At 47.6% G+C, this 15722-nt stretch overlaps 4 protein-coding genes across 4 annotated transcripts; 2 read left to right on the top strand and 2 right to left on the bottom strand.

Moving 5' to 3' along the window:
* Positions 1 to 406: 406 nt before the first annotated feature.
* On the top strand, positions 407 to 1411 carry BHQ10_004801 (uncharacterized protein; the record flags this gene model as incomplete). Its single annotated transcript, XM_040877207.1, has 3 exons — positions 407 to 659; positions 719 to 1102; positions 1164 to 1411. 3 exons carry the CDS (start codon positions 407 to 409, stop codon positions 1409 to 1411), a joined length of 885 nt encoding a protein of 294 aa, XP_040733305.1.
* A 1359-nt stretch (positions 1412 to 2770) lies between these two features.
* On the top strand, positions 2771 to 4285 carry BHQ10_004802 (uncharacterized protein; the record flags this gene model as incomplete). Its single annotated transcript, XM_040877208.1, has 2 exons — positions 2771 to 3205; positions 3266 to 4285. 2 exons carry the CDS (start codon positions 2771 to 2773, stop codon positions 4283 to 4285), a joined length of 1455 nt encoding a protein of 484 aa, XP_040733306.1.
* A 662-nt stretch (positions 4286 to 4947) lies between these two features.
* BHQ10_004803 (uncharacterized protein) lies at positions 4948 to 6421 on the bottom strand (the record flags this gene model as incomplete). The annotated part of the gene is made up of 2 exons (XM_040877209.1): positions 4948 to 6215; positions 6313 to 6421. 2 exons carry the CDS (start codon positions 6419 to 6421, stop codon positions 4948 to 4950), a joined length of 1377 nt encoding a protein of 458 aa, XP_040733307.1.
* Positions 6422 to 11407: 4986 nt separating this feature from the next.
* BHQ10_004804 (uncharacterized protein) lies at positions 11408 to 15481 on the bottom strand (the record flags this gene model as incomplete). The annotated part of the gene is made up of 1 exon (XM_040877210.1): positions 11408 to 15481. One exon carries the CDS (start codon positions 15479 to 15481, stop codon positions 11408 to 11410), a length of 4074 nt encoding a protein of 1357 aa, XP_040733308.1.
* Between the last annotated feature and the right edge of the window lie 241 nt (positions 15482 to 15722).

Consider the following 15722-nt stretch of genomic DNA (forward strand, 5'->3'; position numbering starts at 1 on the left):
TCGACTACTTCTTAGTTCGCCGGCGATGATGTTATTGTGGCACCGAGGGACCCTCTTTGATGGCTTCTCAAGGGGGCCATCTCACACCCTTCTCCATGGAGAACCCATAATCAGGGAGTGCAATGTTTGGTCAATCTGTGAGAAAGGACCCCCGCCATACCCACTTGTACCGCCGCTGGTAGAAGCTCCAGCGCCATGTTGCTCGATGTTGTTGATCACCGCTGATTGCCCCTCCACCATCCGTTAATCCAAAGCCGGTATTAAATATCGAAATTCCCCTCCTTGAGAGTTATCCTCCAATTTCTCCTCCGCAAAAAAACCAATTGTTTGTGTATATTCTTAATATATCCCCTTTTTGTATACTTCGCTTCTTTTTCTCTTTGTAATCTCCTTCATTCCAGACACAATGGCCGGCTCTCCTCTCGACCAGAACGCCGTCTTCGTGCACGACAACAGCGTGCCTCCTGTACACAACAGCTTGTTCTCTCTCTTCTCGCTCAAGGGAAAGACTGCTATCGTCACCGGCGGTGGTGCCGGTATCGGTCTTGCTGTTGCCCAGGGTCTCGCAGAAGCTGGTGCCAACATTGCTTTGTTCTATAACACAAACGACAAAGCACCCGAGCGTGCTGCTGAGATTGAGAAGCAGTATGGCGTGAAGGGTAAGGTTTCCTCTTCGGAGCGATCCGTCGATTTGCTCGCTAAATGACAATTGTTATAGCCAAGGCATACCAAGCCGATCTGCGTGACCAGAAGAAGGCCGAGGCCACCATTAACGAGGCTGTCAAGGACTTCAACGGTCGTCTCGACGTTTTCATCGCCAATGCCGGTATTCCTTGGACCAAGGGTGCCACTGTTGATGGACCCATCCAGCACTATCTCGATGTTGTTCAGACAGATCTCGACGCTACCTGGTACTGTGCTCGCGCTGCCGCTGCTCACTGGCGACGACAGAAGGAGGAGGGTACCGACCTGAATGGTAACAAGCTCGAGAACTTCACCTACGGAAGTTTTGTCGCTACAGCCTCCATGAGCGGTCACATTGTCAACATACCTCAACTCCAGGCTCCTTACAACGCTGCTAAGGCTGGTGTCCGTCACCTCGGTAAGAAATTCTGCTTTGGGCCTGCCATAAATTCATAGACTCTTTTCTAACACTCATATAGTCAAGTCTCTCTCCGTTGAGTGGCCCAAGTTTGCTCGTGCCAACACCATTTCCCCGGGATACATTGCCACCGAGATCTCCAACTTCATTCCCAAGGAGACCCACGATCTCTGGAAGTCTAAGATCCCTATGGGCCGCGAGGGTATGCCCGAAGAACTTAAGGGTGCTTTCTTGTACCTTGCTAGCGATGCCTCCAGCTACACTACTGGAACCGATATCATCGTCGACGGTGGCTACTGCGCCCCTTAAATGCATACATGCATGAATATAAATATAAAGCAAATCAGGCATGATTGAAAAAGATGGCGTGTCAGTGCATAGAACTTCCAAGGTTAATTTTGGTTTCTCTGGGCAATATCAAAAAAGTTGTCGTGCGATCATGATGCGATGATGCGGTTTGTTTCTTGTTCTTGGTGATGATTGCTTGAACAATAGACTTAAGTATATAGATTGAATTAGCTTCTCCAGGATAGAATCAAGAGTATACTGACCTGATGACTGTACCTTGCTGTCTGTCTGTATGTGAAGACATTCGAACAGTTCAGCTCTGTGCTACCTATGACTCAAATGACATCATGAGAAGCTCCAGCCACGGGCAAACATAACCAAGAGAGCTTTCAATGCGAGAGCTGTCAAGGCCTCTTCAGAATTATTATATGGAAGAATAAGAATTAGTGAGAAGTCTGTTGGAAGTCCTATGACCTCGGGGGTGAATGACCCGGGGGAAGGTTGCAATTCGCGCAGTCACGGGGACGCCCCTCCTCCACAGACCCTGGAATATCAGTCCTGGTGACTGCTCCTCTCTTCCACCGCCAATAGCTCTCCCTCCCTCTCTCCATTCCAGGTCGCTTGAATTATCCGCAGACATGGCTGCTCCTGATCGGAACCCTTCTCTCAGGCGGTTCCTAGATCCGCCGACTAGATCCTGTTCCTGTCAGCGGTGTCGCCGTGGAAATGGTCTTGTCACTTGATAAATGGATGCCAGACGTGATACAGTCAGCCAGCTTTGCGGTGAGAATCAGGATGCAGGATCGATAATTTTCAATGAAACATATTTCCAACCTGTCTTTGGCTGTTTCTCTCTTTCTATCTTCATCTTTCCCGCCCCATATAGATCTGATCGCTTGGGGTGTGCCCTTTGGAATTTGAACGCTGGTATCATGCCTGACAACACTCAATCTGGATATACTTTGGTAGCTTGGGACTCGAATATTAAACAACGAACGAGACTGCCATCAATCGAAATCCTGGTGGAGCCCTAGCAATCCGTTTGATACGTAGATATTGTCACCGCTCGACTCTGAATCACTCCGTCCGTCTATTCGCATTCGTCGCAATACAGTCATCCTCGAACGACCCAAATCCTAATCTTTCATAATTGTTTGTTATCTTACCTTTTATTGACTTTGTTCATCGAGCCATTGACTCAGCTACTTTGTTCAATCCCATCTTTCACACGAATTTCCCTTTGTACACTTCTGCATTCACGCAGCAACAACTTCGACCCCTCCCAAGAATTCAGAAATTCTTGTGTCCTACATCACATCGACGCAAATTTCCATTTTTAGGCGAGAGCCTAGTACGCGTTTCTGTATAACAGACTATCCAATGATCCAGGAAACTACTGCTCGCAAGCGATCCTCTGGGTCAACCTCGAAGCGCAAGAAGTCGCAACGACTGAAAATCAACCCTCCAAAGCCTCCACGGCTGATTCTCCATCCACCAAAGCCACCTCAACAAAAGCCAACTAAATTGAAAATGGTGCTACGGCCTCCTCCAAAGTCGCTTTCACTCGAGGTTGATCATTCGCCTCCTAGGTGGAAGGAAGTAACGCTTCTTGGAAATGGTGAAGATGCCTCGTATGACTATGGCGATATCTGTAAAGTCCAATCCATCATGAAAGTCTTCAATGGCACGTTGAGTGCGACCAGGAAAGTTGAGTCGAACGAGAAGAAGCTCAGCAGGGATCCTCTACTGCCCAGCGACGTGACCACGACTGAGACGGATACTATGACTGAAGATATGAGGGCCAAATTGGAAATGGTAGGTTTCATTGCGCGCAGTCAAGTGCTTCTGGAGATTCAAGCTAACCACATTTCATAGAACGATATACTGCAAGAAGCCCTCAAGTGCCATCATTGCGAAAAGACCATGCGCCTCAAACCAGAGGCCATGGAGTCAGATATTCTCCACGGGATTTACAGCTGTTCTGAGGATCCCCCATTCCTTATCAGTCAACCCTGCGACGAAGACGATGTGGCTCCAGATGAAATGCCCAAGGCAGTCAGCGAACCAGGCTATCTGCATTTGGCAACAACAGCCCAGCAGGAACAGTATCTTCAGTTGGTGGAGAAGTTCATCACCCGAAATCGTGAGAGGAAGGTCTTTCGGAATATGCGAGAGGGAGTAGATCAGGGCTACGAGTCCAAATTCGCCTTTTACTGTGTGGACTACCATATTCACCAGCATTTCATCCACAGACGCAGTATTCTCAACTACTGCCGATCAAATGAAGAGATGGACGAGGTTCAAACATGGAAGAAAGACCTCGCAAAATGGGCTGCAAAAAACAACGCCCAGCTTGCCAGCCAACAAAGAGAAATGCAGGACGAGAGTGAGTTTACCGTGACCACATCCAGCACGACTGCTCCAATCCAGGTCGCTCGAAAGGCAAATCCTGGATTGTTCGACCCATTTTCCACATCGACTACGTTCTCAGGGGAAGAGTCGTCATCATCCCGAAACTCATCCATCTTCTCATCGTCTATGAGCCATTCTTCCCCTTCAACAGCAGCCTCATCACCACCGAAAGCTGGCTCATTACCCAATACACCGCCACCAATCACTATCCCCTGGCCCAAGGAGCAAGCCGCATTTTCGAATCAAATTAGCCTGCATCGCCATTTGACTAATTCGCACGAAAGGGCAGCACGAGTCCTGCAAGTCCGCGAACGATACCACAGAACCATGAGAAAGCGCGCCGAACAACGCCGCGATGGCCTCATTATCGCCAACTACGAAGCGGCATTTGCGCTACAGAAGTGGCAGCGTGGGAGAGGTGGGCCGCTTGCCATGCAACGACAGCGGAGTATTGGGGAGTTGTTGAATGAATACAACCGTTGATTATCCCCCTTACACACCAGGATTTTCCTACTTTGATCGTGCTTTTGCGTCAGACCGTTTCTTTTGTCTTTTCCCTCAATATCTACGGAGTTGGAATTCGGATGCATTCAAGATACCCACGGTATTCATAACATATCGTTTTCATGAAATTTCTGGTCAATGGAGTTTTATGGCTGAGGTCCTCAATCTACACCTTGCTTTCTATCAGGTTGGAGTAATGGCTGGAACTAGATACCTTATGCATGTCACACGTGTCATTGATCTACAGAGTATTCTTAGAACATGATAAACTCAATTCAATTGAAACAAAATGACCGAGACAGTACGCCTAACGTCCCGCAGTATGTATGATAGCAAACCAAAAGCAGTAGTAGACATGGAACCGAGAACGATGAGGAGTATAATCAAACAAGGAATATTTCAACAAAATAAAGATAAAAGTAGTAAAGTGAAAGGATGCAAAGGACAAGAGTCACAAGTTATTGTACTAGGCGCTCTTTTTCTTTGCTATGTGTTGGCTGGTCTTTTGTACATAGTGACTTGAGAGAGAATTGTAAAGACAGTTTTTGTAGTCCAGTTGGGAAGTTCAGATAGACCAGCTATGATTGTGGATTGAACGTATGTTCGATAAGTTTTTTTTTCTCTGCTCTGGGGACTTCAGATCAAACGGCATCGGTGCCGGTCATTTCGACGTCGACATTCGAAGTATTGACGATTGGCTGCTTAAAATCAGCCAAAACTGCTGCTTGGCCGTATTGATGCGCACCATTCGATCTGTCTTCTGGCGGGTTCTCGTGCGACTCGTCGTCTTTGAGATCTGGAAGCTTACGACCAAGTCGTTCACACCATGTCTGTGCACTGATCAAAGTCTCATCGACGACGCGGTGGACCTGCGACATCATCTCAAGGCCCTCCTGGGCCAGCACAAGAACACGATGTGCACTAGACGCTTCTTCAGAGCCTGACCCAGCAGAGTCTGGGGATGAGTTGGATGTAGATGCAATCTTGAATCGTTGAGGCAACGAAACGAGATGGCTGCGGACTAGGGTTCCCGCGTTTTCCGGTAGCGCTCCTCCAGTGTACTTAGACACAATATTCACGACTTGCTTGAGTGTGCGCAGCACATCTTCTTTGACTGCCTGCATATGCTGTAGTAGCAACGCACGATTTTGCGAAGAGTTTTCGTCCGTCGAATTCTTCAGCTTCTCTTCTTCCCATTTCTCAAGCATGCTCTTCAAAGCTAGTACAGCCGAATTGAGTCGGCCATTTGCCCATTTGAGCCACTTTAGGCAATATGTCAAGCGTCGCAGGGACTCTTCGCTCATTGCTACACCGAGGCCGGATGTTGAAATCATAAGACGTTTTTGCCATGTCTTGTTCTGCTCTGAAGTGTTGGACGGGCGGCTATGTTGCTGGACCTCTTCGTAATTGGGAGATTTCTGATCATCATACGGCGGTAAAGTCTCCGAATAAGACGTCTCCGACATTGATCGATTGCGGTGCATCTCGCTTAGTGGGGGCAAAGCTTTTTCGATATCTGTATTTTCGTCTACCTCAGTCGAATTCGGGTTTGTCTTTCGTCGCTTGCTTCGATCAGTTGACTCGTTCGTATCCCGACGCTGAAGCGCCCATCGAAGACCTCCCTCTACACCGGTTTTGCGGCTAACGCTGCCGACTGTGTTCGCCACGGGTGACCCGATATTGCGCTCGAGAAACTCTGCACCGTACTTGAACCGTGACGAGTATGATTTCGAAGAAGTATATGCGGACATGGAACTATTGATAGCGGACGAGATCAAAGGATGTGTAGAAGTCAGAAGTGATATCAACGGTTCGGCCTGAGATTGTTCACTTTGGGTAGCGGGGATCGAATTCTGTCGAGAGTGCGACTGCGATAGGGCAGTGGGATGAGGAGGAGTGTATGCGAAATCTTTGATCACAAAGAAAGAAATTGCGAGTTAGTCATTGGTTCTTTCGGGTTCGGCAAGTAGGATATGCGATCTGCATATGAAGGTAGCATAACTCACCTGAACGAAGACCCTCAAGCGCCTGCGCGGCCTCAATGTCGTCCATAGAAAGTACGCTGGTAGCTCGTCGAGCCCGATCGTCGACACCGTTACTATCGACGTCCATCATGGTATGAGACCGAGTTCACAAGAGGTATGAAGAAGGAATTCGCCCCGACGGAATCACGATGGGTTGGGCGTTGAGCGTCAAGCGTCAAGCCCTCCCGCGGTGCTAGTCTTCGTCGATGCCCGTCTGGGTGGTAGTTTATGCCCGTTGGGGCAGGAGCATGTGCTTGGGCCTGTGATAGCCACAGAGAAAGTCTGCTTTTGCCGGTCTAGCAAACTCTCGTTGGACAGCGGTCGTCGGCGTTTCACCCGAGCAAACTAAATTTGATGGAAGGAAAAGCAGCGAAAAAGTGGGAAAGATAGTTGTGGTCCTTCGATCTGGCTGATGCTTCTGGTGAGATTGGGTCCTGTGTCTTTCTTCGCACGGTGGGATGATGGAATGATGAATTCAGCCGGAGTATTTGCCGTGAGTAACGTTCGTTGGACGCTGATTGGGGTAAAATGGCTGGAGGGGGATGTTTCGATGGATGATGTTGGGGCAGGCCGACTCTCTTCTGTCATTTTGGCACGTGAAAACGGATGGGCAAGCCGTCTGTACTTAGTAGGAGGCTAGGGCGTGGCGATAATGCAGATTGCGTGGATGGCAATCCTTCGAGCCTGTCTTTTGCATGTGAGACTTGTTATAGCTACGGGGCAGTCCGTTCCGTGCACGCACACTCGTCAAACTCGTCACACGAAGGCGCGCCAATGGGATCCCTTCTCTGTGCTATCTTCTGTCCGGTCACATTTCTAATCTATTTTCATCCTATCCTCTTCATGCATCGAATGCAATTGCCGATATCTCATGCAATTAGCTTGCGGAAAGATGACAGACACCTCAAAGTCACATGTTAGCCTTACTAACCCTGATCGATCAGGACATGTGAACTGCCGATCTTGCCCGACATCGTCTGCTCGACTAAAGAAGCCGCGCTAAGCATATCGGGTAATTCACATGTCAGCTCTCTCGATTTGGCAGGTGTTCATGAATCATGGAGAGAATGATAATCGATGGACACGGACGCAATACATTTATGCAGATTGTGAAGATCCAATCGTTTTTTATGTCAAGGTCAAAACATCTTCGGATAAACCTGCAAATCATGGCTGTTCTCCAAAGAGATCACTCCACCACCGATCATTATTACCCGATAAGCTGACCTGCATCGCATTGGCCGCCCCCTGTGCGGCCAACAAACCATCAATGTCCAAGATCTCAAATTTCAAGGGGGGATTTAGAGCCGTCAAGAAGTCTGTTGGCGTCACTTCCGTCGCGTGCACGCTGCTTTCGCCTTCTGACACAAGTTGAGAGACAGAATCTGGAGCGATGTCTTTGTCTTCGTCATCAATTTCAACATCTCTGTTTTCCATGCTTTTCTATCGAACCGTATTCTATTGAAGTCTGAAAGCGGTAAGTCCGCAAGCCCTGATTATGAGCATTGATGAACTCGGAGTAAGCTTACTCTGAGCACTCTACTGTACGCCCGCGTGAGTTTCCACTAATGGTTTCCGTCTTTTGTAAACGTAAAACACCTGTGTGAGGAAGTGTGTAGTACTGAGCTTTTGCTCGTAGCGTAACATTGGGATGCCGTCGTGAAGAAGAGTGCCCTTCATCATGAAAAGAGAGGATAGATACAGCGCGTAGTCGAGAAATGGTATCCCAAAGAGAATACATAGGATCGTTGCTAATATTCAAGATGAAATTTGCGCTATCACTGGCCTATCCATTGGTTATTGCCAGTCCCCCTGACTACAGCTGGAAAGGTGAGCTCACATTTTGTGAAAAATGGCCGGGATCCCATCCTGAGATGGAGCTTAGTACATTTTCATCCTGCGCTTTATTGGATATGCTAGCAAATTTTCTAAGGCACACTCGAAAGTCTTGAGGCCAAGTAACAAAAAGCCTAGCCGATTGATAATATGCATAAAAATAAAATTGCATCCAAGCGTCATGCCCAGCACACTGTGAGTCGAGTAGTTTTCGAAATTCCGTTTTGATCTCTGAGGTAGCTCGTTGTCCTACTGGGTAAGAGTCTTCATGAAATGCATTGCCAATCTCTGTGGCCAAAGTTCGTGTAGGTTTTATGGGGTGCGTATGCCCAGCAAATGATGTCGCCCCAGACCTTACAGATCTTGACTGTATGGCCAAAGGTTGCTGTATTGTCTCCTTGGGGAAGGGGAGCAGATAGTTTACGGCTTCACAACTCAGCGGAGTCATGCATTAATATCTATAAGGAGGTCAGCAGGTCTCTACACATGCTAGGTTCAGGTGAACATACAGGACGAAAGAACGTGAATTCATTCTCAGTAGTTGGCAGCTGAATATTCACACCATTAAGACTAATTAACTGATGGCGGGAAAGTCCCGGGCTCCCTGACAATATGTTCTGAGCATGGTTTCTGGGCGCAGTTACCCTTTCGACAATAAAGGCACTCCAGAAGTGGCGTCGTCGACACTCTCGGATTTTCCAGGGAGCATAAAGAAGAGAATTTGTCAATCGGTCTTCTGTAACTTCTTTCCCAAGATTTAGGAACAGGACCACCCAAATACAATTCCTGGATGGAGTCAGTAGACAAATTCCACACCCAAAAGTCCTCGGGAAAAAAAAAATGCATCTAGATGAAGCCAAGCCTCTCGACCTCGCTTCATGCTTAATTCGTGTAGAGCAAGAAGGAGCATCGCGATAATGAAGTGCAATGTCGCCATTGATGATTGTGACAGAAGAAATTTTGCAGCAGCATTGCCGTAGAACTCGGCTGCCGCAAGAGAGGTTCCAAGTTTTGCGAACTGGTAGTGCTGAATCTACAGGTAACAAAGAGTAGTATTAGCATCTGGTTGATATCTTCGAGTGTGATTCATACCTTGTGACATACATGCAAATTCCCAGAGCCAACTCTGGAGGGAGCTGATCGCGAAGAATTTAAAATGTGATGGTTGGCTTATGGAAAACACCAAAAGCCTCGACATAGGTTGAACGTAAAAAGATATCCCGTAATTGAGCCATGCCCCGTCTGTCCGGGATTATTGGCCAATGACAGAGCCAGTTCGGTTTGCTGTTCGTGTTAGCAGGTCGGCTAGTGTGCTGTATACCGTCCAGGCTACATACCTATCAGCCATTACGGCTATCCTATCATGAAGGACCGTTCCATGACCATTAGCAGCGAATATCTGCTCAACTCTCGTCGAAGACTGTAGCTCATCAGTGTCCTGTCGAGAAATCTGTCTTACTACTATCTAGATGTTGAGCCCCTGCTAAGCCCATCCTTGAGACGAGAGGCCTGGGGTTCTTTCGAGGCTCGCGAGTTAATCAACGTTAGGTAGAGTATTGACCATGATTTTAGAGCCCGCTATGCCGTTGATGATATGAGTCATGGAAATACCAGGATTAGTAGGATAGCTGTTGTTCACGATCGATGATGTATTGATGGAGCCGTATGAAGCCGTTGGCCACAGACGCTCGTACCAGTGGATATGCCTAGGAAAAAGTTAACGGAGATGAACATGGATTGAATCACATTTGAAAGCTCCATACCCGGATAAATAAGCATCAAACCCATAGTAAAGTAAGAGCTCCTCGAATGCTGGGCGTATGTCCTGTTGATATGAACATACCAGAGTGCTGTACCTAGGACGATGAAACGAAGCAATAACTCAAGGGGTCTTGCAGCGATCGACATTCGCCAGATCATTGGCCAGCCACTGGTACTGAGAGTAAGTCTTGGTATCATTGTAATCATCCACGTTTCCAAAAGGTCCACGATCAGTCACTCTTGTATACTCCTTTCTAGGCTTTGTCTCGTTGTCATTAACACGCTTAGCAGAAGGGCTTTGAGGACTGTTCTAGGAGTCGGTCTGTGTATCTATGAAGATGAAGTGAGTTAGACCTTAATCAAAGGAGTACCACTTTGTAACGTCGCGGCTTCAGGATCGCGAGCAAGATAGACGGTCCACACGGCAAAGCGGCATTTAGAGCAGCGAATCAGAGTCTTGCCAGCGCCATTTGGGCTTGGAACCGTAACTTCTTGGATCTCTCCCGATTAAACCTTGAGTTTTCCTTACTCTATCTTCGCGTGCAATGCAAAGGAAGATTCTGTTTGGCGTTGGCACGATAAGCAACTAACAGTACCAAGATAGCACAACTAGTATAGCGTTTTGAAATCAAGTACAATTATTGTAAATAAGGACTGACTGCAGCAATGTGTGGCCATCGGTCGAATTACCATGACAGATGTCAAATCACCGCAATCACAGCGACCTCCCAGGCGAAATTCTCAAGCTTTCGTAGCCATTGTTCCCTAACAATAGCAGGCTGACCATTTCCATTAAAAGGTTTATTGGCTTAGACGGCCGAGTAACTGTTACTTTGTAAGGCTCACATACCTCGAAGAGCACGTAGGGTTGTCCTCTAATTAGGGTAAGCCTCGCATTAGAGCCTGTGCGTACATGACTCGCGCCGTGTGGGTCATGGCTCGGTAGCCGCATACAAAGCACGTGTGTCGCTCCACATTTCCATCAACCTTACCCTAGGAGGCGTAGCATCGGCGATAAGCTTTCTTTCTCCAAGTGTACATCGAGGCACACTGTCCTACAGAGATAAGAAGGATATTCAGTAACTTCCAAAGCAACTCGGGGAACTTTCAAGTATCCTCGTTTGGCAGGTGAGACGCGTGAGAAACTCGCTGTAGTAGTCAATGAGAAGGGGGCGCTCATGTACGCGCTGCTGAGGAAAAGTGCTAGTGTGCTTTAGCAAATTAGTGTATTGAATTCTGGTAAAAGAAATACATGCATCGTTGAGGTTCTTGAGCACAACAAGCTGGGAAGGAAAAGTATCTAGGCACATGACGAGGCGAATCTGTGTCAGTTGATATGTTTGGGGTATAGACCAAGATTGCAAATGAAGTGAAATTCCAAAATTTTACATGTATCATAACACTCATGATAGCATCAACATATCGTATCTATCTTATAATTTAAAAACAATACTCCTCAAAAGTGCATAACACACAAGACTCAGGAATGGAGAATTTGATACATCCTGTCAATCTCATCAAGTGCGTCAATCACTGATTCACGGTCGAATTCCTCAGAATCGTTATATTCGCTTTCGGCGTTCCCTTCTAAGTCCTCGTTCGCGAGTTCTTCGGCTTCTTCTCCTGCTAGCCGACGGGCAGCGCTGCTGCTGACCTTCATACTGACATAGACTTGATCACGGATTAGACGAGCTGGCTCCTTGCCGGTCTTAATCCAGCATAAAGTCTCTCCAGCTGCGTAAAGTGGAAAGAGAGATCGCCAACGAAAGTAGTACGCGCCGGAAGCCAATAGCATCCGCCATTCAAATTCACTATTTTGCCACGTATGTACGAGGGGGTGGCAGATATTCGGCGGTTGTATACGGTTCAACAACTCAGCAGCAAGCTGAATTTTGAATCCTGTCGAGGTTCCCGGTGTTTCGTGGAAATGGCATCCGTCGATCCATTTACGATAGCCTTCATTGATCTGTGCCTCTATCCTCTTCAGTACTTCATATAAGGCAGGTCCTTTCGCAAGAGCTGTGTTGCTATGCCCATTCGTTCTTGGATCCTCCTCTTTCTCACGCTCCGCTCGGGCAACTGCAGCCTTCCAGGGACGAAGAAGACTTTCATCCCAATTGTCTTCGGAGTCGCCGAACCTCTGATTGAACTGCATAAGGGCCTTTTCTCTTTCTTGAAAAGCAACCTCAAACTTCAGGAAGTCATTGATATTGTCTTGCTTTCCCTCTTTGGCCCCCAAGTCCTTGTATGCAGGTACTCCTCTCTCACGTGGGCTAATACTTTTGCGATACTTAGCCCATTGTTCCTCCGTGAGTTGAAGACCCGACTTTTTACTGTCGACAAGATGACTCAGGAGGGTTGCCAACTCAATAGATAATGGCGAACTGATTCCTTCCTTTTCTTCATACGCAAGCTTTTCATGTTCAACGGTACATCGCCCAAGATATGACATGGCCAGGTTAAATCTGAAGGCATTTTGAAGCAGATCTCTGACAGAGCCTACAGTGCTCATTGGCCGAGCATGTTTCACTAATCCAAAGTGCTCCGGCCCAGGCTCCACGAGAGGGGGAACGGTATTGGTGAAGGTTTCCACGATGCCTTGGTCCCAGCATATCCAGGGGCGGTCGCCGTCGTAATCTCCGCCTGATAGAAGGCTCGCGAGTGGAATCGTGCCTCTGGTTGAAAAGACGATAACATCTTTGAAATGCCTCAGCTCTGACTTCCAGACCGCTCTCCTTTTTTGAATATCCCAAGGGCAATGAGCTGGCGTCCGTCCCACAAGAACATCCACGCCGTCCACCATAGCATCATCAAAATAAGAGCAATCTCTCCATTGTCCCGAGAAAGCAAAATGGACTTCATCTTCTGCGAGTACTCCGTAAGGATCTGCGATACAGTACGCGTAGGTTGATAAAGGTATGGGAATATGAAGCTCATTGACATAACGATTCAAAGTGTCAATCAGGCATCTTGTCATACGTTTCCGCAGCGGAGGAAAATCTCGTGGCGAGAAACCTGCTTCCAGAAATCGAATAACAGACTCTATAGTTTGTGATAGCCATTGATCAATCCTCCGTATATTCGTGCGTGATCCCTCGTCAGTAGTAGGGCGTATCCTCTGTATCAAAGCCCGCGCTAAAGGGATGCTGTTGCTTTCCATTACACTTTCAAATTCCTTGTAAACATCGCTTATTGACTCTCGCGCAATATCTGCCACACGAGCTCTCACTTGCCCGCGATTATTTAGAACTTCGAGGAGCTGCGTATTGAGTTCTGACGATCGCAGAGGCTTCGACCAGCTTGCGACCTCAAATGTGATTTTTTCTGTGTCGACTTGGCCGGAAAAGTCGCATGGATGTGGTTTGATCTTCAACTGGGAGTCTGATATTTGGATCCAAATTCTTTCGTCGTCGTCGCGGTCTCTATCAACCATCCAGAGGCCTTTTGCTCCAGCAATACGACCTTGGAAGGTGCTGGGCGTGATTCCGTCTATTCCTAGCTCCTCACATATTTTTCGGGCCAGTGGACGCGACATTAAAGCGCACCCGTCATTCATGACAGGCTTACCTGGAAGATCAGGGAGTTTCAAAAACTGGTGCGGCTGTATCACCACGGTCGCCCACGTCTTAGAGAGCGCAAGACCAATTCGACTGAACAGTTTGCAATCTGTCTGGCTGTGATTATCCTCAAGCGGGATGTGCCATTGTAACAGCTGGTCCACTGTCATCCTTGTGTGCGACTCACTGGTCTCGTTTATCGGTGATAGAGTAGGAGGGGAGAGTCTTGTAGTGAAGTCTGAGCCATCGACAGCAAAGAAGTCTACGCGGACAATAGGCTTGCCAGTTTTGGATTTACTTTTGTTTTTGAAATCATCCACATAAAAAGCTTTCCAGGTTCGATTCAGGAGATGATGGTTGTTATCAACCAACCAGTCAGTTAGAGCCTCGCGTAGAGACACATGATCTTTGAGGCGTAGGTGACTTGGTGGCTGTGACGGAGATGGCATCGTTATGCTCAAGAACCTGTCTGATCCAAAGCGACGATAAAATCGACATGTTCGGTCAACCTTGAGCGGGTTAAGTCGCAATTTGAAGATGCCAGGTTCACCCTTTTCGCACCAATCAAGCGAACCACTGAGAATTACGGCTTCCGAGTGCCGATCGCCTTCAAAACGCCCAATAGCAGCGTTCCATGCCTTTATAGAAGGCTTTTCTGGTAGAGGCTTATTCTTACGCCCACCAACATTCCCAAGCCATTGCCAAAAGTCCACGTGTTTCTCGTACGGTTTATCACCAACGAGTATATCTTTTGGGCTAATATCCCAGGCTTGTTTGACTCGCTCCAGCTCGTATCTTGCCCGTAGAGGTACCTTTTCGGAGAAATGTTCTTTATCTTTCGAAAAGGGGCCATTGCGAATTAATTCTTCCACCATTTCCTGCTCTATGTATGGCGCTCTTCGCTCGGTTTCAAAAGACGTAGAAGCTTTTTCCTCTACTGACTTTAGCATCATGCTAAATTCTTCGCTCATCAAGAGTTCATCGACAGAGTCGGGATGCGTAACAGTCTCGTCGCATGGCTCGGTAATTGTCGTTTCGAAAGATGTTCCTAAAAATCGAGGTACTTCTGAACGATCGAATACAGAATCTGCTACTGTTGTAGCAAAACTAACTTCTGGACTGCTAAATGATCCATCCAATCTGAGTGACGAGGTAGCCTTGTCCGACAGAGATGGCGGGGGCTTCCTGGCAGGAGGGCGTGATGTTTTTGTGATTAACATATGGTCCGTGATTTTCGATTGTCTTTTATTCGAACTCCTAGACCTCTGAGTCTCACCCTTCAATTTGTCAGCTCCATGCGACGTATCTGCATTCAAATTGGGCTCACTCCTCATAGGGTCGTCATATTCGTCCAGGTTACCCAAAGACGGATATTGCCCTTCGAAAGGCAGAACTGGGGAGCTAGGAGCCGTATGAAATACCTCTTGATTATTGCTAGCCTTTCTTTTGGCTTGCGGCGTAGTTGCCATCGGGGACTCGTGATGGTTTCCATTGAGGCTAGCTCGATGCGGTCCGTTGGCTAGATTTTGACGACGGGGCGTTGATTGCGTTCCCTCCAGGGGATTTTCTCCTCCTCTTACAATCCACAACTCAGAATAAATGGCCTTCCGCAGTGCTTCCACTCTTTTCATGCGTTCGTCATCTGAGACCTGATTGGAATAGTTGATGTTGGTTTTGAGAAAGTCTTCTCTTGATGGAACGGTTCCATGCTCTTGGTGCAGTTTATGTACCCAGTCTTTGCCTTGTCGTATTTGCGAGCGGACCAGCTCGCGGAAATCGTGACAAGCACGTTCAAATGCTTCCGGGTTTTTCCAGAATAATTCTTTCATCCAGCTCCGACATTGCTCCTCTTTAGACCGTTCAGCCATCGGCCGAGAACTGGGCGACTGCCATTTTGGATTTGGAATCCCCAGAGCAAATTCGTAATTCAGGCTGTCGATCTCTCTTTCCAAAACTTCCACACTCTTGGCTGACGGGGTTCGGAATACTGATGTCATTTTTGCAAAATTCGTAGGTCAGCAGCGTCGCAGCGAGCAATGCATGTAACTCCATTACATGTAAATATGATTCTTTTGCGCTGGCATCATAGCAAAGGCCGAGACAGTTCTTCAATGATGTCGAAGTTAGGATGGTTCGTTCAAAGCCTTGTCGGAGTCAGGCGAAATCGGCGCAGTAGTTGTCAATCTGTAAATGAGCCTTGTGAGAGAGGGGTACATGCAATCTCGTTGCGCACTAAGA

The sequence above is a fragment of the Talaromyces amestolkiae genome (assembly GCF_001896365.1).
Source record: "Talaromyces amestolkiae strain CIB chromosome Unknown scaffold8.1, whole genome shotgun sequence".
Lineage (NCBI taxonomy): Eukaryota > Fungi > Ascomycota > Eurotiomycetes > Eurotiales > Trichocomaceae > Talaromyces > Talaromyces amestolkiae.